Source organism: Geotrypetes seraphini, chromosome 16 (assembly GCF_902459505.1).
Source record: "Geotrypetes seraphini chromosome 16, aGeoSer1.1, whole genome shotgun sequence".
Taxonomy (NCBI): domain Eukaryota; kingdom Metazoa; phylum Chordata; class Amphibia; order Gymnophiona; family Dermophiidae; genus Geotrypetes; species Geotrypetes seraphini.
The window spans coordinates 44,128,639-44,152,675 of NC_047099.1; the positions used below are offsets into that span (position 1 = coordinate 44,128,639).

Below are 24,037 nucleotides of genomic sequence, written 5' to 3' on the forward strand. Positions count from 1 at the left end.
TTGAACAGAGGCAAGATGCTGCCTTGGGCTTCTCTGCTCTGCCTTTGTGAGTATTCCTGTGCTTTCTTTTTATCTCTCTCCTGGAAGGTAGATGGGGGCACAATAGTCCAGGAAGTTCTCCATCACACACCGTATGTGCTGTACCCACTCAGAGACCTAAGGGCAGTCTTGGCTCTCATTCAATCACGTAAAGAGAGACTCGGGTCACAGCATCTCACATTCACATCAGCTCTCTCAAACATCCATGCTCGTACTGTGGTTACTTGGGGAGAGACACTCTTTCAATCAGTGTTTCTCATTTTCATCTGAACCGTCACTCAGATCTAGCCACTCACTCTCATAGGGAGAGGAAGTTACTTTTGTGTCATCTTGCTGACATACCCAGATTTCACTTTGTCAACATGCCCAAAGGTTTAACTGGTCCTGTTTCATGTATACACCCTCAGATACACTTACAAACTGCTGTAAATGTGCCAACGCATGTGAGTGGGCACAGAGGTGCCAACGGATGGCCCCGGATTAGCATCACTGCAACCGGTCTGTCCTTTTCAGACTCTGGGCAGTGGTCAGTGATCAAGACAGGAGACAGGTCATGCCCGCTGCAGAGCCCATGTGCTGTGACTTCTGCATCCTGCTGGTGGGATTCATTTTGAACCAGGCACAAAAAAATTTCATTGTTATTGCCTTGATACATTCATTTGCTGATGACATTCAACTGGACAAATTCAACTCTTGTCTGACAGAAATGAAAGATTGGATGATGGTGGATAAGGCTGACCTTCTTTGGGTACACAGGGATCATTGTTTTCTTCTGGGTAGCCGAAGTTTGGGCATGGTTATGGATGCTGCTTTGACTTTTAGCACTCATATTTCACAGGCCTTTTTGACTTCTTTTAATTATCTGCCCAGTTACTTTATCAAGGATGTTGTTTATGGAATTACCTGTTAAGAGTTGGCTGCATTTACAAGTACAAAATGCTGCATGCAGTTTGTTAAAGAATTTGAGTATTTCAGACCATATTTCTCCAATATATTTTATAAAGTTTGGAAAGCATTGGCTTCGGAGTATATGTCCCAAGCTGCTCATTGCAATCGCATTTATGAAAACCCTCTGGAAGATCATTACATTTGCAATCTGCTCATTCTGAGCCCAAATTATGGAACCTATTAATAGAGCATTAAATGGGTTATTGTTGTTCCAGCAGGAATTTTGGTTACATTAATGTATAGAGTGGCATGTGTAGGTACATTCCTGTTAACTACTGTATTGGAAGTCTGGCTTTTTGTTGCTCGACTGACGGAGTATGAAGTGATGTAAATTGCAAGGTGAGTTTTGGTTATCTTGTAATTAATGAGCATTTTATCTGTTTTAGAACGTATGTAAATTTTGTAACCCACCCTGAGCTAAACGGGTTAAAGAACTAACTAAATAACCCCCCTTTTTATGAAACTGTAGTACAGTTTGCGGCGTTGACCACGGCGGTAACAGCTCGGACACTCATAGGAATTCTATCAGCACTAAAAATCGTGCTACAGTTTTGTAAAAGGGGGGGGGGGGAGGGGGATAAATAAATAACTCCATGACTTAATATACTGACAAACAAGCGGGAAAAGTGCGCTAAGGACCGGTTTTTCGAATGCTGCCCAGAATAGATTTGTAGTGGGGATGGGTGTGTGTGGAGAGGGGGTTGTTGAGGTGTTTGGGGTAAAAAGTGCAGATGTTTTGTTAGGAGGGATGTGTATGTGGATTTTTTTTTTTGGGGGGGGTAATGTTTTTTTTGATGTGTGGGAATGCATAAGTGTGTGGTAGAGTAGGGGCAGGTAGTTGAGGTGCAGGGGGGGATCTGTGCACTTGTGTGTGAGCGGATGTGGTGACGAGTGTGGGCATATGTATATTAAGGAATGAGGGCCAGCTGTGACTTTTGAAGTCCTAGTGGAGGTGGCTTTTAAAAGGCTTTTTTGTGCCCTCCGTCACCAACTGCTTGGTTTTTCCTGATGAATGTGTATTGTGTGTATGTGCTTTTTTTGTTCTTTTTTGGGTTGGAGTGTGTGGGGGGGGGGGGGGGGGGGGGAGGTGTGCATAAGCCTTTGGTGCTCTGGTCCAAACTGCTGTGGGAGGGAGGGGAGCAGTTTTGGGTGGTAGTGCGGTTTAGCTCATGACCCTTTTTTTCTATGTTGCTTCTTGCAGTTGCTGTTACTGGACTAGCAGGTAAGCAAACTCCTTTCCTTTAAATGTTTGGTCTCTTAAGATGGCTTCTCCTGCAGTGACTAGCACAGGGGGAGATTGAAGAAACTGGGTCTCTTTTCCTTGGAGAAGAGGAGACTTAGAGGGGATATGATAGAGACTTACAAGATCATGAAGGGCATAGAGAGGTAGAGAGGGACAGAAAGAGAGAGAGAAAGGGAGAGACACAGAAATAGAGAGAGAGAGAGAGAGAGAGAAAGATTGGAGATACTGGGTCTCTTTTCCCTGGAGAAGAGGAGACTTAGAGGGGATATGATAGAGACTTACAAGATTATGAAGGGCATAGAGAGAGTAGAGAGGGACAGATTCTTCAAACTTTCAGAACATAAAAAGACAAGAGGGCATTCGGAAAAGTTGAAAGGGGACAGATTCAAAACGAATGCTAGGAAGTTCTTCTTTACCCAACGTGTGGTGGACATCTGGAATGCGCTTCCAGAGGACGTAATAGGGCAGAGGACGGTACTGGGGTTCAAGAAAGGATTGGGCAATTTCCTGCTGGAAAAGGGGATAGAGGGGTATAGATAGAGGATTACTGCACAGGTCCTGGACCTGTTGGGCCGCCGCGTGTGCGGACTGCTAGGCATGATGGACCTCAAGTCTGACCCAGCAGAGGCATTGCTTATGTTCTTATGCTCCAGGTTCTATCTGAGCTACAGGAGGGGGCACGGGATGAATACGAAAGGGGATAATCGAAGGAAAAATATCTTTCCGAAAGGGCTGGTGGATGTCTGCAATGGCCTCCTGTTGGAGGTAGTGAAGACAAAGCTAGGATCTCGAGGGGAGAGGCAGGCTAGTAGGTGGTACGGGTGGACAGACTGGAGAGGCCACTCGTATGCTCTCAGGTCCTCTGTTTTTTTAGGGTTCAATTACACCCAAAAGTAGAGCAGAAGGGAAAAAGCAATCGGCACAACATAAGAGAAAAAGGAACAATCTGTCCTTTTGGCCTTAGAAGTCTTCATCAATGAAGATCCCCTTTCTATTTGGCCTGCTGACTTTTATTTTACTGGTTATGAAAATAGTTTGCAGCTTCCCACTGTCTCACTTGGCTGCACCCAGATTATTACAGAAATGATATCAGACCCTTAAACCGCGTTCTGAACTGTTTCACATATTTAAAGAAACATGCTAGCTACAGCAGACTTCAGAATATGAGCTTGGCTCTTTCTCGCTTCTCATTTGATTGTCTTTGTAGTTTTTCATCCTTTTATAATAAAAAATATTTGTTCTTTTATGATTTATTCTGTCCCCTCCCCCTTTTTTTAATGCCCACCTCAGTGACGTCCAAGAGCAAGGCTGTTTTGTCTCTTGACCCACAATGGAGCACTATATTTGAAGAGAATAAAGTCACTCTGGTGTGTAGTGCATCTTCGGGAAAAACTTGGTATATTTGGTACAAAGATTCCAAGAAGCTCACCAAGGAGGAGGGGAAAAACCTGTATCATTTTCGGAGTGCGAAGACCCATGACAGCGGGGCGTACAGTTGTGAAACGTCTGAATTTGTCCGTAGTGATCCTGTTAACCTGACAGTTAGCGATGGTAAGTAAAGCGAAACAAAACCCAGCTGCCGTGTGTGTTAGAAAGGATTACCAGGTCTATTGGCCAGACTCGGGTTGATATAGTGTTACATCTTCCTATTGACTTCTACACTGGCTGCCGGTGGAGGCACATGTGAAATTCAAGTTTGGTTGTTTTTGCTTCAAGGTTCTTTATGGCTTAGCCCCTAAATATATAACAGACCTTTTCTCTTTCACAACCAACAGACATAGGCGAAGCTCACACCCGAACTTTGTTTCTCCACTGGTTAGAGGTTGTAAATTTAAGTCATCACCAACATCTTTTCTCACATCAAGCAGCTCTGGGGGGTAAAGACATGGAACAACTGCTCGTGCCTACTACCTCTAGGGAATTCAGGAAACGCCTAAAACACACCTGTTCCTGAAATACTTAGGAAACCAACCTATACAATCTTAGTCCTCAACAATCTCTAGAACTGTTAATCACTAAGTCTGTACTTTGTTTATTCCACTCAATCTGTAACATCTTTAATCATTGTAAACCGCATAGAACCTCACAGTCCTGCGGTATATAAATTGTTATTATTATTATTTTATGCTCCTTTGTAGCCTTCTCGTTGCCTTGCAGTAGGCCCTGCAGTGAAATGCTTCTGAGTGGATTGAAAAATGGGCCTAGACTTAGAAAGGCAATGCCGCTTTTACAGGTGTGGAGCTGTTGTCTTAGTTAACCTGTAATATCTCTTCCAGACTGGGTGATCCTTCAGGCCCCATCTTCTGCCGTGTTTGAAGGGGAAGCGCTAACTCTCAGATGCCTTGGTTGGAAAAACTATGGGTCCCAGGTTAGATTTTACAAGGATGACCAAATAATATTCTTGAATCATCAGAATTTCTTTATTCCACACTTGGAAGTGATTGGCAACAGTGGTAAATATACATGTCAGATGTATATTGGCCTTATGCAAGGTGATAAAAAGTCTACTGCAGTGTACATTTCTGTGAGAGGTAAGGCTCTAACTCTTCTCTTTCTCCAGATAACACCAGTAATTATGCACTTTGTCCGGGTTTTGAAAAGCTTTGAGCTTGGGGCCACGTCTGGAGGGCTTCTGCCCATGCATGGATGCAACCAAGTGAAAGCATGCGATGTCATCGCATCGCACCTGTGTATGCTCGGAGGCCCTCCAAATGCAGCTCCAAGCTAGAGAAGAGGTTCGGGGGCTGGGTCAGACTGGGTGGGCCTGGGGGCAGGGCCATGTGTCTGGATTGTACAATCATAAAATCTGGTAACCCTATCCAGACCCACCTGTGACTATAAAATGTAGCTGAATCTTTCTTTTTCCACTATAAGCGAGTAAAAGATATTTTAAACTACTTAATCACCCACTAATGCTGTCTTGGTGTTTCCGTGCTGTTCTAGAGCTCTTTTCCCATCCAGTATTGGAGATTAAACCAGCCTCAACTGTGGAGGGATCTTCATTCTCACTGACATGCAAAACTGAGCTCGCTGCCCAGAGACAGCAAACGAAGCTTCTCTTCACTTTTTACAAAGATAAGCAGGTCCTGGTTCAGAAGAGGGATTCTCCTGATTACGACATCAAAGAGGCACGAATGGAGCATTCAGGAGAATATTCCTGTCAAGCGGAGAAGGAAAATACAAAGTTAAAAAAGTCAAGCGTCCCATTGCAGGTCCACGTGCAGCGTGAGTATCACGAGAGCTTATTCGCCCCTGTCTGCTTCTGATGGAAAACCTCAAATCTCAAGGCCGGTGTGAGAATTCCTATCCTTGCAGTCCCCTGTGCCAGGATTAAAAAAACCTTGGAGAAAGAGAACTTAGTTCCCTTCTTCCCTGAGCAGAATTAAAAATCAGAGTTATACAATTTTCTAATTACCCTTTTTCCCTATGAGAGGGAAGCTTAGAGGAAATATGGTTGAAAGTCCTATCGAGAGAACACAGAACCAAAACTACTCCAATATAGTGAAGGGACAGAGAGGTTTGTTTGGGTTGATTTTTTTTTCTCAAGTTAGTCTACCTAAGTATGTCTCACAATTTAATTTTGCATGTATAATTTGTTAAAATATTACTCTCCTTGTCTACTTTTTAAAAATTTTTGTTATGTACAACGCTTTGTACCTTTGGATAAGCGTTTAATCAAAAACCCGAATAAACTTGAAACTTGAGAAGGCTGGGATCTAGACAGTATAAACTACTATAAGCAGATAAAGAGCAGAAATATGATTCTCTTAGCTTTTACAGGTATTCTATCTCCCAGGAGACATAAGCAGTGCTGTATGTACATCAAAACACAGAAGAAGGTCTTCAAGTTTTGCCCTGGTAGAGTGAGTGGCTCTGAAATTTTGTTGAGGAATGGCCCGTTTGAGATGCAGAAGGGCTAGGAAATTAGGTGTGGACCTCTGGGGTTGCCGCGGACCGTTTTGAGGCTTTGTGGGTCCACATTCTGGTATTCTGGATCAGTTTATACCAAGGAGCCACGAACCAGTAGGTAGCCTTACTGGGTCCAACCAATGGTCCATCAAGCCCAGTAGCCCGTTCTCCATTAGAGGGGCAGCTTCTCATTTGGATATCTGTGAAGCAGCAACATGGCCCTCTCTCTATACTTTTGGAGGCACGATAACTTGCATGTGGCAGTTTTGGAGCTTCAGTTCTGAGACTAGGGATGACCCTTTTACCATCTGGAGGACTTTTTTTTTTTTTTTTTAAATCCCACAAGTCCTGAACTCATCTGAGAAGAAGGAGAAATTAGGTACCTACTCATTTTCTTTCCTTTAGTCACTCTATAAACCCTTATTTCTTTCTCCATATCATTAAAGTAAGTTTTATATGAGGGTAAATCAAAAAGTAAAGGCAAAATACATTTAACAGCTTTAATAGAAGCAACTGTGAGCAAGTGAACATATCACTTTTCCACAGAGCCGTTCAAGTTTTTCGGCTGCTCCCGAAGCCAGGTGAGCACTGCTTGCTTTGTCTTTTGCTCTCCGGGTTCTCTCCAGAATATTCGGTTCTTCTTCATCCTGTCTCAGGAACTGGGTCTCGAACTCCACCCGCTCCTGCTTGGGAACCCATCGAGCGCAGACTTTCCTGTGCCCCCAGTCATCATGCGTTATGGCAAATGCAGTTCCATAACTGATATCCAAATTTGCAGCCATCGGTCTTCTCTAATCAAGGCATTCGCTCTGTCAATGTGCCCTTGTGTGACCAGGACGACCTTTCATTGATTCATGGTGCTATGCCCATATTGCCACAGGTTTCACTCCCTCTGTCCAAAGGCAGTACGCTGGTGCACGTTGTTTTTTGATGATGCAATCATGCAATGGCCTGTTAATGTTTCTGACATCATGGCTGCCACACAACTACAGGCCAAGCACCGCACTGTGTGTGGACAAACTACCCAACAGGCAATGTAGGTGTACATATGTTGCATTTTGCTAGCTCTGTTCCAACAAACTGCCTTTAATTTCTGATTCGCCCTCATATTTGCAAACTTCCGGTGTCTCTTGTTCAGCCACTGTTTTGTTATCTAATACTGCAGAAGATTCTAGTAAGGGAAAACCCAATTTTGTGCACTCTATCTCCACATGCTGGTAAATGGATGCAAACCGACAAGTCCTGGACTCTGGTACGACTAAAGGAAAGAAAATTAGCAGGTAAGATCTAATTTTTTCTGCTGCTGCAACTGGTTCATTTTGCCATTTGAAAATGATTTCTAAGCTCACTGGCTCCGAAAGTGAAATGAAGACACCGCTGCCTATCTTTGCTTGATGTTGTAGAGCTCTTTCTGCTTCCACAATTGGAGATCAAACCTTCGACGTCACTTGTAGAGGGATCCCCAGTCTTTCTGACTTGTAAAACCAAGCTGATGGTGCGGGAACCAGGTCTAGAGCTCCTCTTCACTTTTTACAAAGACTTACGGACCTCTCTGATTAAAACTGACTCTCCTGAATACACCATCAGATCAGCACAGATAGCGGACTCAGGAGCCTATCACTGCAAGGTGGAGACTGTAACGGCAAGTGTAAGGAAGGAAAGTCCCCAGTCTCTCCTTCACGTAATGAGTGAGTATAAACCAAGGCACTGCTATAGCTGCATCTTGAAGACAGGGCTAGAGAAAGCCTATCCCTCTCCCCCCCCCTCACAGGTTTTGAATCTTTTGCTTTAAAACCTTCAGTTGCTCCAAAGTGATGTGAATTAAAAGGTGACAGGCAAAAATCTCAATGGCGGTTTGAGGTTTGAGCTCTAATATTTCCTTTTCTCTTTGACAGGAATTCCTGTCTCTGGAATCTCTCTAGAAGTCCAGCCCTCAGGAGGGCAGGTGAATGAAGGGGAAAATCTGCTAGTGACCTGCTCTTTGACCACAGGATCAGGACTGGTCACGATCTCATTGGGCACTTTGGACCCTTACCGTTGGGTTGAGAGATCGGCATTCTTCTTGCGGAGGGAAGAATTCTCAGTAATGGTGTCAGAGGAGGACAACGGGAACAGTTTTTACTGCGTGGCCTCAAATGACAATCAGACCACTTCCATCAAGAGTAAATCCCTGCAGATATTTGTTAGATGTGAGTAGGGGCTTCCGGTTGATTTGAGGCTAGGGGAAAGCCTTTCTTTCATTTACAATTAACAGGTTAAAAAGTGTACGCTTACAGGGTAACATTATAGTGCTTTACCACTTTCATTCATTGCCATAAGTGTGTCTGTGTAGGGGATTCATTTAAAACAGCCATGATAAAAGTGTGTCTCAGTAGAGTTGGTGGAGACAGTAGGTTCATGCGAACTATCCCCCTCCGATGCCCATAGGAATTGCATGGGTGTAGGAACATTAGCTGCCTATGAACAAATGAAGATTTAGTGACACGTCCCTTTGATTGGAAAAATCTGAGTCCTTAGCTCATGGATACACTGACACAAGACCCAGATAATAAAAACAAAACCCGGTTTATGTACAGTGCTAGGGTTACCATATGGCTCCAGAAAAAGGAGGATGGATTGAGACATCCGGGTTTTACTTCCATTGGAAAACAAAGTAAGATTGAGAATGAAAGCAATTGAAATGAAACCCGGATATCTCAATCCGTCCTCCTTTTTCTGGAGTCATATGGTAACCCTATATGGTACTGCGTATGCTTTTCAGCACTATAGATATTACAGATAATTCCTTCTAAATTCTGGGCCTTTGGGGATGAGATTTTACGATTTTCCCGGCTCATCCTTGCAAAGGACAGACCTGCTTTAATTTCTCATTTTTTTGGTCTCTGACAGTGAAGGTGTCGCAACCCGTCCTTCGTTTCGTCATGGATAACTATCGTGCTGTGGTTGGTGACACTGTGGTCCTAGTCTGTGAATCCCTGAAGGGCTTCCCTCCGATCCGCTATCAGTTCTACCATGGGCAGAGTCTCCTGGGGAGCTTGGAGGTCAATCGGACGGGGCCGGGAACCCTGAGCGTCGCTGTGGCATCGGAGGCAGATGCTGGCTTCTACTCCTGTGATGCTAACAACGACATTTCTAGCAGCATCCAGCAAAGCAAAGCTGTTAACCTCTCTGTATTAGGTAAGTGATTCCATAAATCATATTTTTATATTCCGCACACCCCATTATGAGCTTTTGAGCGCCTTACAAAATAATAAAAGAGAGAAAAACATCTGGCCAGCAGTTTATGAACTTTTGATATTTGCCTTGTTGAACCAATTAATTTTTATTACCTCCATTGGGTTCTTGACTTTTTTGACAGCATGTATGATTTAAAGCTTGCTTGTATTTCTGAATTGATTGAATTTGTGCTCTATCCCTGTTTATAACAGGGACGATTAATGACGTTATTTAGACATGGTAATCGCAGGGAAACAAGATTTTATGTATGTGATATGGAAACCGCATAGTATATCAATTTTTTAATAAATAATAAATATTGTTAGCACATAAATTTTTATTTTTAAAAAAATATGTTTATTAGATTTAAAGCAATACAGAAGTATTATTTCCACAAAAAATACAGCAATATTTAACAAGTTAGAAAACACAAAATGGTGTGTGGTCTTCCTCATAAGGCATATGGGGACAAACAAAGATCTCAATCTGGATACTTTGGAGGAAAGGCAGGAGAAGGGAGATATAATAGAGATGTTTAAATACTGACGTGGCGTAAATGCGCATAGGTCGAGTCTCTTTCATTAGAAAGGAAGCTCTGGAATGAAGTTAAGAGGTGAGAGGCTCAGGAGTAATTTAAGGAAATACTTTTTATGGAAAGGGTGGTAGAAAGCATGGGACAGGCATGTGGGAGCTCATGGATGATGTGGATGGGCCATTTGGCCTATATCTGCCATCGTTTGCTCTGTTTGAATTTTCTTTTAAATCTTTTTTTTTTTTTTTTTCAGCATTTGATATAACCCCCTTATCTTGGATACATTTAGAACGGTGCATAATTTTTTCATGTGTTGCCTTGGTGGCTTTGTCTCTCAAAAGGGGGCTAATAAATGATTCGTCTTCTTCTTAAATTCTTTTTCCAGTGCCCGTTTCAGGTGCCAAACTCAGCTTCAGCAAGGAAAGCCCTGAAATCTGGACAGGTGACAATTTGACTTTAACCTGCACGGTGGCGACTGGCACAACACCTGCTTTTCACTGGCTTCACAATGGAATGGAAGCCAACAGGAGCTCCGAACTCTACAGCTTTAATGCCGACGGGAACATCCTTCACATTGGATCTGTGCAGCCATTGCACGGGGGAAGTTACCAATGTTCAGCCACCAACCGAGTGGATGCGAAAAAGATCTTCAGCGTCTCCAGCAACAGCTTGACAGTAACGGTTCAAGGTAACTTCCATATTCATTGTCTTTTTTTTTTTTTTTTTTACTTTTTCCACTAGATGGCGCCATTACTGCACTAATAATAACAAAAGAATCTCCACTATGACCACCTATTAACTCTCTTACAAACCACCCCACCCTCAACAACCCGCTAAATGTTCATAAGATCTACAACTTACCTCTCTAGCTAATCATTGTAACTCTGTTTTTTTTAAATTAACCTTTTGTAATCCGCCTTGAACCGCAAGGTAATGGCGGAATAGAAATCCCTAATGTAATGTAATGTAATGTAATTGAAATACTGGATCTTTTACTTTGCAGCCTATTCACATTCACTGTCTTTTTTACCGTTTCCACCAGATGGCGCCATTGTAATTGAAATACTGGATCTTTTACTTTGCAGCCTATTCACATTCACTGTCTTTTTTTTACCGTTTCCACCAGATGGCGCCATTGTAATTGAAATACTGTACTGGATTTTTTACTTTGCAGCCTATTCACATTCACTGCCTTTTTTTTTTTTTTTTTTTTTTTACCGTTTCCACCAGATGGTGATATTACTACATTACTATTATACATAGATTTTCCCCCATCAGTTTCAGCTTCTTTAAATTGTAGGTTGATTTTCTAGACCACGATTTATCTAAAGGTTGATTTTTATTTTATTTTGCTATGTATTTGTGGGTGTTTTCTGTATTGACTTACCCCCCTCTTCTATGAAACTGCGATAGCAGTTTTTAGCGCTAATAGAAGAGGGCCAAGTCTTTTCTATGCATGTCCCTAGGGGCTTTGGTGCATTTCTCACGGGGGACTCCCTACTGCAGCTTTGAAAGGGAAGCCCTTGGGGATTTTTTAATGTCTTCGGGCATGCGCAGTTCCTTTTTCTCGCTGACCTCTTTTGGTTCCGTTCCAAACTGGTTGCATCATTAACTGTGTCATAAAGTTTGATTGTATTTGTTTTTAAGGTGAGGCAACGTCGACAAGAAGTCATGAGCTTGATGCCCTTCACCTTTTCCGCCTGAATACTGAGACTTTCAAAAATATTATATATTACTTTTCTTTTCACTTTGCAGTCCATTCGTTGCTGTTTTTTGATTGCTTCCACTAGATGGCGCTATTACCACATTATTTGGAATATCTTTTACTTTAGTCAATTCATCATTCATTGTCTTTTTCACTATCTCCACTAGATGGCAATATATACTACATTATCCAGTATTACCTATTACACAGTAGATATCTTTCCAGTAGTTTCAGCTTATTTTAATTTTATTTTTACTTTCTCACCCACAATTTGTCTACAACTTGATTTTTGTATTTTGATATGTAGATGTGGGTGTTTTCTGTATTGCCTCACACTCACTAACCCTCTCTTCTATTAAACTGCGCTAGCGGTTTGTAGCGTGATATTAAGCTTTATTAAGGGATTTCTTGAAGAGTATAGTTTTTATTTCCTTTCTGAACATCTTGTAGTCTGGGGTTGTTGTCAATAGGTTGGAGATTTGGTTGTCTATTTTTGCTGCTTGAGTGGCCAGTAGGCCGTCGTATAATTTTTTCCGTTTTACTTCTTTGATTGGTGGGTAGGTGAATGGGGGGGGGGGGGTTTCTATGCCTGGTAGAGATGGTTTGGATGAGGCGGTCGTTTAGGTAGATTGGGTTGTCTTCATTTATAGTTTTAAATAGTATACAATATAATTTAAATTGTATTCTTTCCTGGATTGGAAGCCAAACATGAGTTTGAAGTTGGTTGAATACACTCTCAAGTAGGGTAGTTTTGAAAGAAATGGAAGGTTTGATACTGGCCAGTAGTTATTTGGAAGAGGATCTGCATTACTTTTTTCAAGGGTGGCTTAAATGCTGCTGGAATACTGCCCAAGTGTCAAACCTTAAAGGAAGTTACATTTAATTTTCCCCGCCACCAAATTTCCCCGTCTCACCCCACCCGGCTACTTTTTCGTGCCACTGCAGTAAGTAAAGAAGAAAAACATACATAAATCATTTGAATTTTGTACAAAAGAGTCCAAACTATATTTGACAGAGCAGAAGTATCTTGTCTAAGTAGATGAGCTGCCTTCTTACCTTAAATACATGCAAGAGGTTTCTGTTCTTATTGAGGAAGATGGACACAACGTGCATAAAAGTATTCCCCAAAGGAAGGCAGAAAAATGTGGCACATCTGTATGAAGGGAAGTTCAGTTTGCATTTGATCCATGTACATATTCTCTTTCATTTGCAGAGACCACGCACATTCTTCCGACCATGGCAGTCGTCTTTTCCCTGCTGTGTTTGATTATTCTCATCGCTGTTCTCCTTTTCTTATACCTCAAGCATCTGCAGAAATCAGGTTTGTTTTTGGGGGGGTTTCTTTCCCTTGACAGATCAGAAGAAACACCTATGGCGCTGTTTCCTGAACAGCTCCAGGGAAGAGACGGGGCCCATCCACAGGTGGCAGAATCTGTTCCAGGGCTTTATAGAAGGGAACGATCACAGCAGATAATCAACCATATGTTTTCTGAGGGTTAGTTTGGTAATGTGGGCATTAAAGCATAAGTGGCAGTGTTGTAGCCTGGTGAAGCCTCGCACAAAAGGTCTTCTCCCCCATGACATCAAAGCCTCTTGGCTGCAGCATGTCATGGGTTAGTCTTCCATTAGCACAGTGCGAGAATGGCTCTTCCAGTACTTAACCCCACCCAGTAGTCACGAGAGCTTTCCTATGCAAAATATTTCATACCCTCATTTGGTTTTGAGGGTGTGAAGTATTATTTATTTCTTGAATTCGTTATCTATCCTGTTTTCCCCAAACAGTTCAGAACGGATTACAGGTAAAACATTCATACATAATATAGAGTTCAAAGGTTTCAATTTGACATAGTTTGCGATTCAAATTTAAAGCCTAACTTGATACATACTAGGGGTCTAATACCAATGAACACAATATAGAGTTTCTAGGTGTTTTTTTTTTAATACAAGTTTTTATCTTAACTTGTCATACACGAGGGATCTAATACCAGCATATATGATGTACAGTTTACAGGTAAAATTTGTCATCATTACACTGGAAGATTTTTCAACACATACCAGGATCTAGTGCTATACTTTCTTTGTAATCCTTCAGTCATGGACAGGGGAGTTAGGTGAAGAGGAATGCTTTTTTAAAATATTTATTATGCCTAGGAAACCTCTCACTGAGAGAGAAGAATCTTTTTAGTAAATGGGAATAAATGCCTCTGGCCATGTTCAGCCATTCACAAAGCTCAATGTGTAGGAAGAAGAAAACTGTAGGATGTAGGCGGATGTCCTCGTAATGTACCACAAATCAGCTTTTAATGTAATTCAAAATGACCACTAGAGGGCGGTCATTTCTCATCCTTTCAAAAAAGGAATTTATTTTCCAAATTCTCATGGATTAGGAGAGAAGATTACTTTTGAAACAGAGTTTGCATAAACAGCTGGGGTTGAATTCCTTTTATCATTACACTTTCAGCATTGAGCAATATTCCTTGTCTTGGGATCTACAGATGCAACATTTCCCTTCTTTACAGAGTAAATAGAAGAGTGAGGATCAAACCATCATCCCTTACATTATAAGTGCGCGTTTCTTTCTTTTTATTAATCATTTTGTTTGTTTTGTAGATGAGCAGAACTTTTCACCTCCGGTTAAGTGAGTATCTCAAATTCTGGTTGTAAACTTTGTGATTTTTCTTGTTGTTGTTAATTAAATAGATGATATTATCATTCACTTTTGCTTCCCCTTGAAACAGAAGACCATATATCAGGGACACGGAAGAGCAAGGGCAGTTTTCTTCTTTTCTGAACGTTTAAAGCACAAGAGAGTGTTAGAATAGGGGGGTCCCAAAACACAAAGGATGTCTATGTATCGGACAAATCAGTGCACGACGCTTCATCTTTATTTCTGTCCAATCTTTCACTCTCTCTGTCCTCCTATTTTGCCTTATGCCGGCTCTTTCTGTTTTCCACTTTTTCTATCTTCGCATGTTCTAACAGAAAAGTCTGAAACTGGCTCTTCATGTTTGCCAGTGCAAGACGGATACCACAGCAACTGGACAACAGCCACGGTCAGTCTTTCAGTGTGCAGTGGGCGGAGGAGGAGGAAGAGGAGGAGGAGGAGGAGAAGCAGGACTACCAAAATGGTAAATGTGAAGAGGAAGATTGGAAAATCTGGTTAGGAGAAATGGGATCTTCAGGCTTTCAAGTTAGGGTTACCAGACGTCCAGAAAAACTCGGACATGTCACTTTCAATCGATAATTGTCTTTGCCCTTCAGCAATATAATCTTGCTAATCTGCCTTGTCCTGATTGGCTGGTGAGCAATGACAGTCATGTTTTGAAAAACCAATCATCCCTGCCCCAGCCCTGCCCCCTGCTGTTGGTGCTCCCGTTGGGGGAGGGGGGGGGGAACACCCCTTTATAGAGGAAACAGCCATTTTCCCTGTTTTTTTAGGGAAAAAGTACAGTTTCCTCTGTAATGGGGGGTTCCCCTCACCCCCAATGGGGGCGCCAACAGTTCTAAGTAAAGTGCTTTAAAATACTGTTTAAACCCAGCGCACAGACATCCTGCACACGATTGTCAGCGCAGCTTTGACCCATCACCCCTGCTCTCATCAGGTTTCGAAAAGCCATCCGGACCCCCAGACATGTCCTCAAAAGGTTTGTGCAGCAACAAGAATACTGAGGTGCCATGTTTGTCTGCCTGTTAGATGACTTGAGAAGCTGTATTTGCTTGTTTGGGTCTATTTCCTTTGATGAAGTGGGGAGTTTTCATTAGGGAAGCTAACTATTAAAGTTAGTTTGCACTATTGTTGACTTACGTAAGTCAAGTATTTTCTGTTGTTCATGAATGTGCCTTTGATGGATCACAGCAGTGATAAGCAAGCACTTGTATATGATCTGAGGCTTTTTCCTTTCTTTTTACATTTATACAATTGGGGTGATTTATATAACTCTTTGTGTGAACAATTTTCAAATCCAAGTATGCGTGTGAGGAGCATTGCACTCAGTAATCCGCTGGCTGAAAATTGCCTTCATCCCAGTGTGACAAATTGTTGCTCAGCCACCAGCTGAATATTTGGCCCTTTGAGCGTAAGTGCTCCTGAGGACATAGTTAGGTCAGGGCAGAAGATGTGCCCACTCGTAGCTGGAATTTGCAAATTGTCCGACACATCTTTCCAATGAAAATGTACCCAGGGGAAAAAAAAGCAGCTGTAAATGAACACCTGAACTGAACGTTTCAAAAGCAAAAGTACAACTGTATTGCAATATTTGCCCACATTTCCCTGATATTCGTTCTAGGGTCAGTGAATTTGTTTGCATGGAACGTAACAGGGTAATATTTCCTGTATGATAATGTAAATAACAGTAAACCCTTTGGGTCTTTCTTTCTTTTGCAGTGGGTGTTGCTATATGCGAACCACGGGAAGAGAGCGTGCTCTATTCATTGATCGACCACAAGGAAACGAGTGAGTGTTGCTGTCCATCCTCCATGCACAGGCTTACTGAGATGCACCCATTTGGCCTATCACCTGTGTGTTAGTTAGTGTTGGAGTTCAGAAGCATTTAATTGGCAGCAATTATGATTTGGGTGCCAATCTGGCTGCGTGCTATTCTGTACCAATGGCCACGAGGGAGCGTTTAGGGAGTTTGGAGTTTGGTGCATTCACCTCATTTTCAGAGCCGTTTATAGAACTTTCCCCTTCTGGACAAAACAAGCTCCACTTGAAAAGGAAAACCCCAAAGCAAGTACTGGAGAAAGCGGAGTAGATGAGCTGTTTTTAGTGGAATAGCTAATACAATAAATGATGAAAAAACACAATTGCCACAGACAAATCTCAAAGAGTCTCAATATCCCTTATGTCTCTCAAACCAGTTTGGGCCCAAATCGGCGTATTCGTAGATGTATGACTCCCATCCATTCTCTGGATCTATACTACGTCTACAAATACGTCGATTTGGGCCCAAACTGGTTTGAGAGCCATACGGGATCTCTTACTGGTGTCCAGGCACTGTCACCTCGTGCTAAGTAACAGGCCTCTCCTTACGTAGTCAAACATCTCTGGCTCTGACCAGTAACTTGTTGCAGGATCAACCCTAACCCTAACACCCACTGTAAAGGCTGAATTACCACGCAGAATGAAAGAAAAAGCCTCAGGATGGCGGTGAGCAACTTTTCTCACCACAATCCTGAGGCTTTTTCTTTACGGTGGGGTGTTCTGGGTTTTTCTGCATTTATATTAACCCACTACTTCCTTGTTTTTTTTGGATCTTTGATGTTTACATAATAATATTAAGAAAGTGGTGGAGACTTTATTTCGCATTTTATTGTGTATCAATTTAGAAAGCAGCTTTTCCTCGTTACAAGGGTTTTAAATGGACAGGCAGATATCGAGTCTCTTTTGAAGAATTAAAAATGGGTGAATCAACGCAGCATCTACTAAGCCTTCTCCTTTTCTTTTGCAGGAATAGAAGCAAAGCCCAGAGAAGGTGTAAGTTTGATCTCACTTAAGTTTGTAGTCTTATGTGAAGCAGATATTTCTATCCAAGGACATTGACACCTAGCGCAGGTTTTGGCTCCTCCTTGCCAGGCTGCCAGGGGTAGGGCCAGTAACGGGAACGACGTAAGGTCCTCAGCTGACTGTCTTTTTAAGGACCAGCTGGTCATCATGGAGCCCCCCCAAAAAAATTATCTCTGATTAAGTAGAACAGAACTTATCAATCTTATTGTGGCCAAATAAAATGATGTGCCCCCCCCAAAAAAAAAGGTACAGAACTGTACCTATGGAAAGCCCACCCTGAAATGCGAGTTTTGTGACCCCATTTGGGGTCTGACCCAGCTCTGAACTAGAAGGTTTAATGCTCCTTTGGCCATGGTCATTATATCATCATGCCTCCAGTGGAGTTGGTGGCAGGGCATTAATCCCCCCCCTACAAAACACACAATATTGTTCAATTGACTTCAGTGGAATGAATAAAAAGGGACAGTCCTCAACTTACATATCCTAGCTGAAAAAATTCCAAGTGTGATACTCCAACAGATTGCATCTGAAGAGAAGTCAGCCTAAGCTGAGCTAGCAATATATAGCTGGGTTTTGAAAAGCCTTCTCAAATTGCGTTGGGCAGGCAGTGGGGGCGGGATTAGGGCATTACAGGGCAGGATGTGCGGAACTGGGCGATTTGAGGAGGCTTTTCAGAACGCAGACATAGTGCCAGGTTTTGAAAAGCCATCTGGACCCCCACCGGACATGTCTTGAAAAGAAGGATATGTCCAGGGAAATCCGGACCTCAGGTAACCCTATAGGTAACCAATGGGGTTTATTTTTGTCTCACCCTGTATGTGTGTGTTCTTGGAACCTTCTGTACAGGATTACACAAATATATCTCTTGCCGTGGGTGAGATTGGCCAAGGAGCAGTTTGAGTGCCACGGTGCTAGAATGATAGCTGGTTCCCATATGTCAGGACAGGCTGAGCCGATCCCGGCTTTGCCCCATGACTCACTTGGACCTGTAGCTCTCATTTTCCCAACCAAAGCTAGAGTTACAAGCCCATGCAAGCAGTAAGTCAAACCGTTTGCATAAACAGAAGCCAGCTGGCACCATCCACTCCTCTCTCCAACCCCCCTGAGCTTCCCACCTCCATTCAGACTTCTTCAGAGTAAACACAGTACAGTGGAAGAAAGAAAACAAAGCAAAATTAATTAGTCAAACACAACCTACTATGGGGACTTGGAAAACAGTTTATTTTTCTCTGCCTATATTTTAAGTTCTTGTAAACTGTGTCGAGCTTCATATTCGTGGAGATGATGCGGTATATAAATTTAAGGTTTAGATTAGATTAGATTTGCAAAAAAATCTATAAATCAAAAGTAAGATAATAGATTATAGAAAACAAGTGTCCTTGATGCATCTCTGTTTTCGACCCCACAGTTTCCTCGGTTCTATAATTAAAGTGTGTAGGTCAATGGAGTGCCGACACCTGCGCACAGGACGATTGTGTGCCGCCGTTTTCAGAGCTTTTATGGCTTACTGGTAGCGTTCTGAGGGGGGTGGGGGGGGTGGAACCCCCCTAGGACACTTGTAAGTAGTTGTGATCCTGTTGGGGGAGGGGGGCAACGCACTGGAAACGGCAGTGCGCAATCGTCCTGTGTGCAGGTGTCGGCACGCCATTGACTTGGGCACAATTGACGTGCCACCGTTTTCTCTTGCTCTTTTGTACTTCTGGCCCTGTCAGAAGCAGGCTTAGGATCTGATGTACACACCATACAATGTTTTTTTTCTCTATTTGATATCCCAGAAAACCAGGCCCAGCTCTGCCTGATGACCTAGAGCAGCCAGACTAGTATCAATTGACCACTGAGACCAAGTACACAGCCAACCACTAGTTAATTGATTGTGACAGACTCTATCTACCTCATGGCATCTTACATCGAACTCTATTAGCTCTCTTGCTGGATGTTATCCTCCCCTAAATGTTCGCAGTCTCCACCTCAAAGAATCCCAAAGGTCTTATAACGTATAGCGTCTTCCTTAAACTCTACTGTACGTCACCTTGAACCTTTGTAGGCCTAGGCGACTCGTAAATCCCAGATTAGATTAGATAAATTCTCTCATCCCTTCTCCTCATTGCATCCCTCATCTACATTTTTTTTTTTTTCTTTTCAGAATACGTATTTTGTTACCTATGCCAGTCTCCAAGATCTGAATTCTGCCGAGGACCCAACAACAAATGCCCACAACCTCTCTCTTAACATTTATGAGAACTTTCAGCACTCGTAGGTAACAGGAATCGGCTCAGGGGATCTAAAGACGTCTCGAGCAGAGGCCAGAGGCAGATCCTGGACTCACTAGAAATTTTCACTTTATGTTGTGAACGTCCTTAAATTTAACATTTTGGAGGGGTTGGACAAGTATTTTTTTCTGCTTCTCTGGACTTCCAGCTTATTTGAGCCAAGGTCTAAGCCTTGCTAAGTAATGACCTGGGGAGTTTTCATTTGCTTTCTACCCCTCCCAGCTCACTCCACTGAACTGTAGCAATGGTCTTTAGTTGGGGTTTATTCTCCTGTGCTCTCTCCAGAGCCTTAAATCCTGCCACTAGGGGTTGCTGTTGTGCAGTGATTGGCATTTCCCCACTTCCCCTCTTTCCTTAGGCAGGAACATTGCCAGCCTGGGAACAAAACTCCTGATAGCGAAATCAAATCTAGCTCACTGCCACTGGTCGACTGGAACATTATGTTTTTCCGGTGTCCAATGAAGCAGCCACTAGTCTGTTCCTCAAAATTGCCAGGACACAGTTAAGAAATAAGGAGAACTAGACAAGTGAATAACATGGAAAGAAGCTCCCTGCCCTCGAACAGCTTACAGTCTGAGCAGGCAACAGCAGACTGACCCCTATAAAAGGAAATATTATGGAGTGTTATATACGCTATGCCCTCTGAGATAAAATGATTGTTAGGGTTACTGTAATTATGCAGGTAAGAAGATTGCAAAATGTGTGGGAGATGACAAGGCTTGCATTAAAGAATCTCAGCAAAGTCATGGAAATATTATAAGACACCAAGAGGAAGATTATCTCTGGTCACAGCGTCCTGCATCTCATTACACAGTACACAGCTCTGCCACTGCTCCATCATCTCCGATTGCTGCTTCCTCTTGCCTCTCATTACAACTCTACCACTGCTCCATCATCTCCAATTACTGCTTCCTCTTTCTTCTCATTACACAGTACACAGCTCTGCAACTGCTCCATCATCTCCGGTTACTGCTTCCTCTTGCCTCTCATTACAGCTCTGCCACTGCTCCATCATCTCCGGTTGCTGCTTCCTCTTGCCTCTCATTACAGCTCTGCAACTGCTCCATCATCTCCGGTTACTGCTTCCTCTTGCCTCTCATTACAACTCTACCACTGCTCCATCATCTCCGGTTACTGCTTCCTCTTGCCTCTCATTACAACTCTACCACTGCTCCATCATCTCCGGTTACTGCTTCCTCTTGCCTCTCATTACAACTCTACCACTGCTCCATCATCTCCGGTTACTGCTTCCTCTTGCCTCTCATTACAGCTCTGCCACTGCTCCATCATCTCCGGTTGCTGCTTCCTCTTGCCTCTCATTACACAGTACACAGCTCTGCCACTGCTCCATCATCTCCGGTTGCTGCTTCCTCTTGCCTCTCATTACAGCTCTGCTACTGCTCCATCATCACCGGTTACTGTTTCCAGTGGCTCTCTATAGTATACTGGATGCATTTTCATCCACTTCAATTCCATTTTCAGCGTCTTTTAAGGTTTTTTTTCCTGTTAAAAAAGAGAGTAAAAAGTAAAAAAAACATGAAATACTAACTGTTATAATATGTTCATGTTAGAAACAAACCTCTTTTTTTAGTGTCTCCTCTCCTTTTTCCTCAAAAAATATGTAGAATGAATGTACTGTACAATGCTAATTGGCTGGGGAGTAAATCTTATGTGGAGCTCCTTCAGAGAAAACCACTAAAGGCCCTTGATCCATCGATCTTTGAGACATCTCTGGCAACCATTTAAAGGATCCAAGTATTTAATTTCCATAATGGGGAATTTATATTCAGCTTTTTAAAAACGTTTTTGATGAAACAAGCTCCTTCTACTTGAAAACTTGATGGTAATATTTGAAAGTAACTTTATTTCTCCTTTTACCAAAGGATTAAATTTATTTTGGTAATGTCGTAGGGAATGTTGGCCAACATGATTTTGGAAAACGATATATATTTCAATGTGTTTTACGTATTATGGTCAGTGTCTGGGATGTTATTGTTCAACATTCAAGGACTGCTATGATAAAAAAAAAGGACTTATGTGCAAATATTATCTAAGTTTATTACATGCAGACTTTAACCAGTACAAAAAAGGGTGATTGAGGAGGAGGTTTGGGTTTGTTAAAAGAATTGTGAACTTTAAATTCTATTTTGACTTATAGGTTGCCAATTTTATATAAATAGGTAGAAATAGTTACACTCGTACAAAGGATAAAGAAGCAGGTATATATTTAATTGCGTAGTAACTCCATGTTCATAGTCAACGTATGTTTCAAACTGAGGTAGTATTGGGCGTGTTTAAAATTAGACACGTCTGAAAATGTATCAGTAAGAATGTTGGAATAAGAATAAATCACTTCTATTCTGCTTCTGCTCAGACGAGCTCATTGTGGCTCACAGACTAAAAGGCACGGACATTGCAGCTGGGGGGCTTCTAGCCAGGGCTACCCAAAAGGATGTGGCATTGGGCAGCCCCTTCCCTAGCGCACCGGATGGATATTACCTCTAGCACTGGGGCTCCTTTCCTAAGGAGGCACTTCCAAAAGACAGTGCAGCGTCTTCCCTCTAGTGACATATTGTATTGGATCATACCTGAACCCTTGAGGAAGTAGATAAGCCCTGGGACAGCTGCTGCGAAGAACAGGATGAGGAGGGGCAGGACGATGAACAGGAGATACTTATATTCACACGCAGTGGCTTTGTCATCTGTGGAGTAAAGAGAAAAGTCGTACGGCACTGGTGCCCACAGCATTTTCTCAACTTGCTGATGATAGGAAGAAGTATTGATTTGTCCCTGCGGTAGGAAAAGTTCGGATGCTCATAGGAAACGTTAGCGCAGCTTTGTAAAGGGTTACAAATTAGGTCCTCAAGCATTTTCCCTCTCTGTCCTGTGGGTTCACAATCTATCTAATGTACCTGGGGCAATGGGGGGAGGGTTAAGTGACTTGCCCAGGGTCATGAGGAGCAGCATGAATATGAACCCACAACCTCAGGATGCTGAGGCTGTAGCTCGAACCACTGCACCACACTCTCCTCCACATATGGGGCTTGATACTCAGCATGCCAGTGTTAAACCTGGAACGTCAATGCCAGACCATGTCCAGGAACTGGCATTTCTAGGTTGCCAGAGCCATTATTGAGGCCCCTAGCGATGCCTAACGAAATCTGTACCTAACCTAAATGACTTCAGCTATTGGCTGTGTCAATGAAGTTAATTGAATAATTAATAAAAAAAACATTTTGAAAGGCGCAGAATTCCATATAGCGCCTAGCGACACTTCCGATGCCTACCTGAAAAGCAGGCATGTTAGGGGCGGAGAATAAGCATGCTTGACTTAGGCATCGCTAGGCATCGGAGTATTAGGCCCAGTAAAACCTGGCCTAAGGTACCGGTGCCCACCTCCAGGACGCCTCGCGAAGCCTGAGCATGCCTACCTTAGGTGTGATTCTATAAATGGCACCTAGCGGTTGATTGACGACTGCACCGAGCTTGTTGCCATGTATAGATTCCAGCCCCAACTGGTTATGGGCACCACATAGAGATAGGATTGACTTTTATGCTGAATATCTGCACTTAACCAACCCTAGAATGCCCCCAAATAGCCGATTTTCAATTTGGCGCCAACTGGCTATTTCTAGCAGCACTTTCCAGTGAACCTCCAGGAGAAATTTCTAGCTGGTTAAATCACTTTGAATATTGGCTCCTGGGTCGTCCCTTCGTCTGCTTCAGAGAGATGTCTGACTAGGCCCATAGGCAACTGCTGTATAGAACACCATCAGGGAAACTGAATTTTGACATTTTCTATGACTTTCTAAGATTTTCTTAAATGTAGAATATTTAGCCCCGCTGAAAATATAGTAAGAGAGAACCAGCAAATTAGTCTTTGTCAGCCTACAGTGACATGAAATGGTCGGCTAATGGTTAGACTTGCAGGCTGAGAACCAGGGAAGCCTGGTTTGGTTCTCACTTCAGCTCCTTGTGACCCTGGACAAATCACTTAATCCTCCGCTGCCTTGGGTTCGTAGTGTGAGAAATACCTATTGCATCTGAAGATCACTTGAAAAAGACATGAACCAAAGCTAAATTGATAATGCAAATTTTCAGATGCCCCACCCTAAGCAATGATAGAAGGGGAAAGAGGGACAGATACCTGTTTTGCCCTGGCAGATGCTCCAGGGGGTGACTGCTGTTGATTCGTGACTCACGGGATTGGCAACTGTGCAGGACAAGGATGCCTGTCTGTCCGAGGGCTCTAGCTGAACCCTTAATACTTTGCCCCCATCCAGAAAAGAATAGGATTCATTCCTCAGTGTGCCATCCTCCCTCCGCCAGATGTAGGACACACCAGAGCCATTCTGTGTGCTGCAAGTCAGGAAGACTTCACAACTGGATTCCGAAATGTGATGCAGGTCAGTTCCTGAGATGAACACTCCGATCGTTGGTTTGGACACTTTCTCTGAAGGCGAGAGGTGTAACAGAGAGAGAGAGAGAGAGAGTGAAGCTTAGAGAGGGCCAAAAATCACAGCGATAATTAGAATGTGATCTTTGTTACAGGAAGATCACCCAAACTCTCTCCTGAGTCTCAAGGAAGCTGCCCCTAACCATGTCTAATTTTTAGATAGGCATCGTTAGATGTTGAGCAACTTTAATTAATATTTGTTTTAATAACATG

At 42.8% G+C, this 24,037-nt stretch overlaps 2 protein-coding genes across 4 annotated transcripts in view; one reads left to right on the top strand and one right to left on the bottom strand.

Moving 5' to 3' along the window:
• Positions 1 to 21,736, top strand: LOC117349809 (Fc receptor-like protein 3). The gene is made up of 15 exons (XM_033923405.1): positions 1 to 46; positions 2,189 to 2,209; positions 3,521 to 3,781; positions 4,507 to 4,761; positions 5,174 to 5,455; positions 7,543 to 7,827; positions 8,035 to 8,328; positions 9,029 to 9,316; positions 10,273 to 10,575; positions 12,806 to 12,913; positions 14,203 to 14,230; positions 14,608 to 14,720; positions 15,977 to 16,045; positions 17,043 to 17,068; positions 19,242 to 21,736. Exons 1-15 carry the CDS (start codon positions 16 to 18, stop codon positions 19,353 to 19,355), a joined length of 2,478 nt encoding a protein of 825 aa, XP_033779296.1. The 5' UTR covers positions 1 to 15; the 3' UTR covers positions 19,356 to 21,736.
• The window catches only part of SLAMF8 (SLAM family member 8), a 9,047-nt gene continuing 4,174 nt past the window's right edge, over positions 19,165 to 24,037 (bottom strand). The window contains exons 3-6 of one of the 3 annotated variants that reach the window (XM_033924858.1): positions 23,516 to 23,821; positions 21,957 to 22,070; positions 20,778 to 20,871; positions 19,165 to 20,438 (exon numbers count right to left, since the gene is read on the bottom strand). In XM_033924858.1, coding sequence (XP_033780749.1) covers positions 20,804 to 20,871; positions 21,957 to 22,070; positions 23,516 to 23,821 — 488 coding nt within the window. In that variant the 3' untranslated portion in view covers positions 19,165 to 20,438; positions 20,778 to 20,803. Of the gene's footprint in view, positions 20,872 to 21,956; positions 22,071 to 23,515; positions 23,822 to 24,037 lie in introns of all 3 variants that reach the window. The other 2 variants (XM_033924857.1, XM_033924859.1) reach the window with 2 other exon arrangements.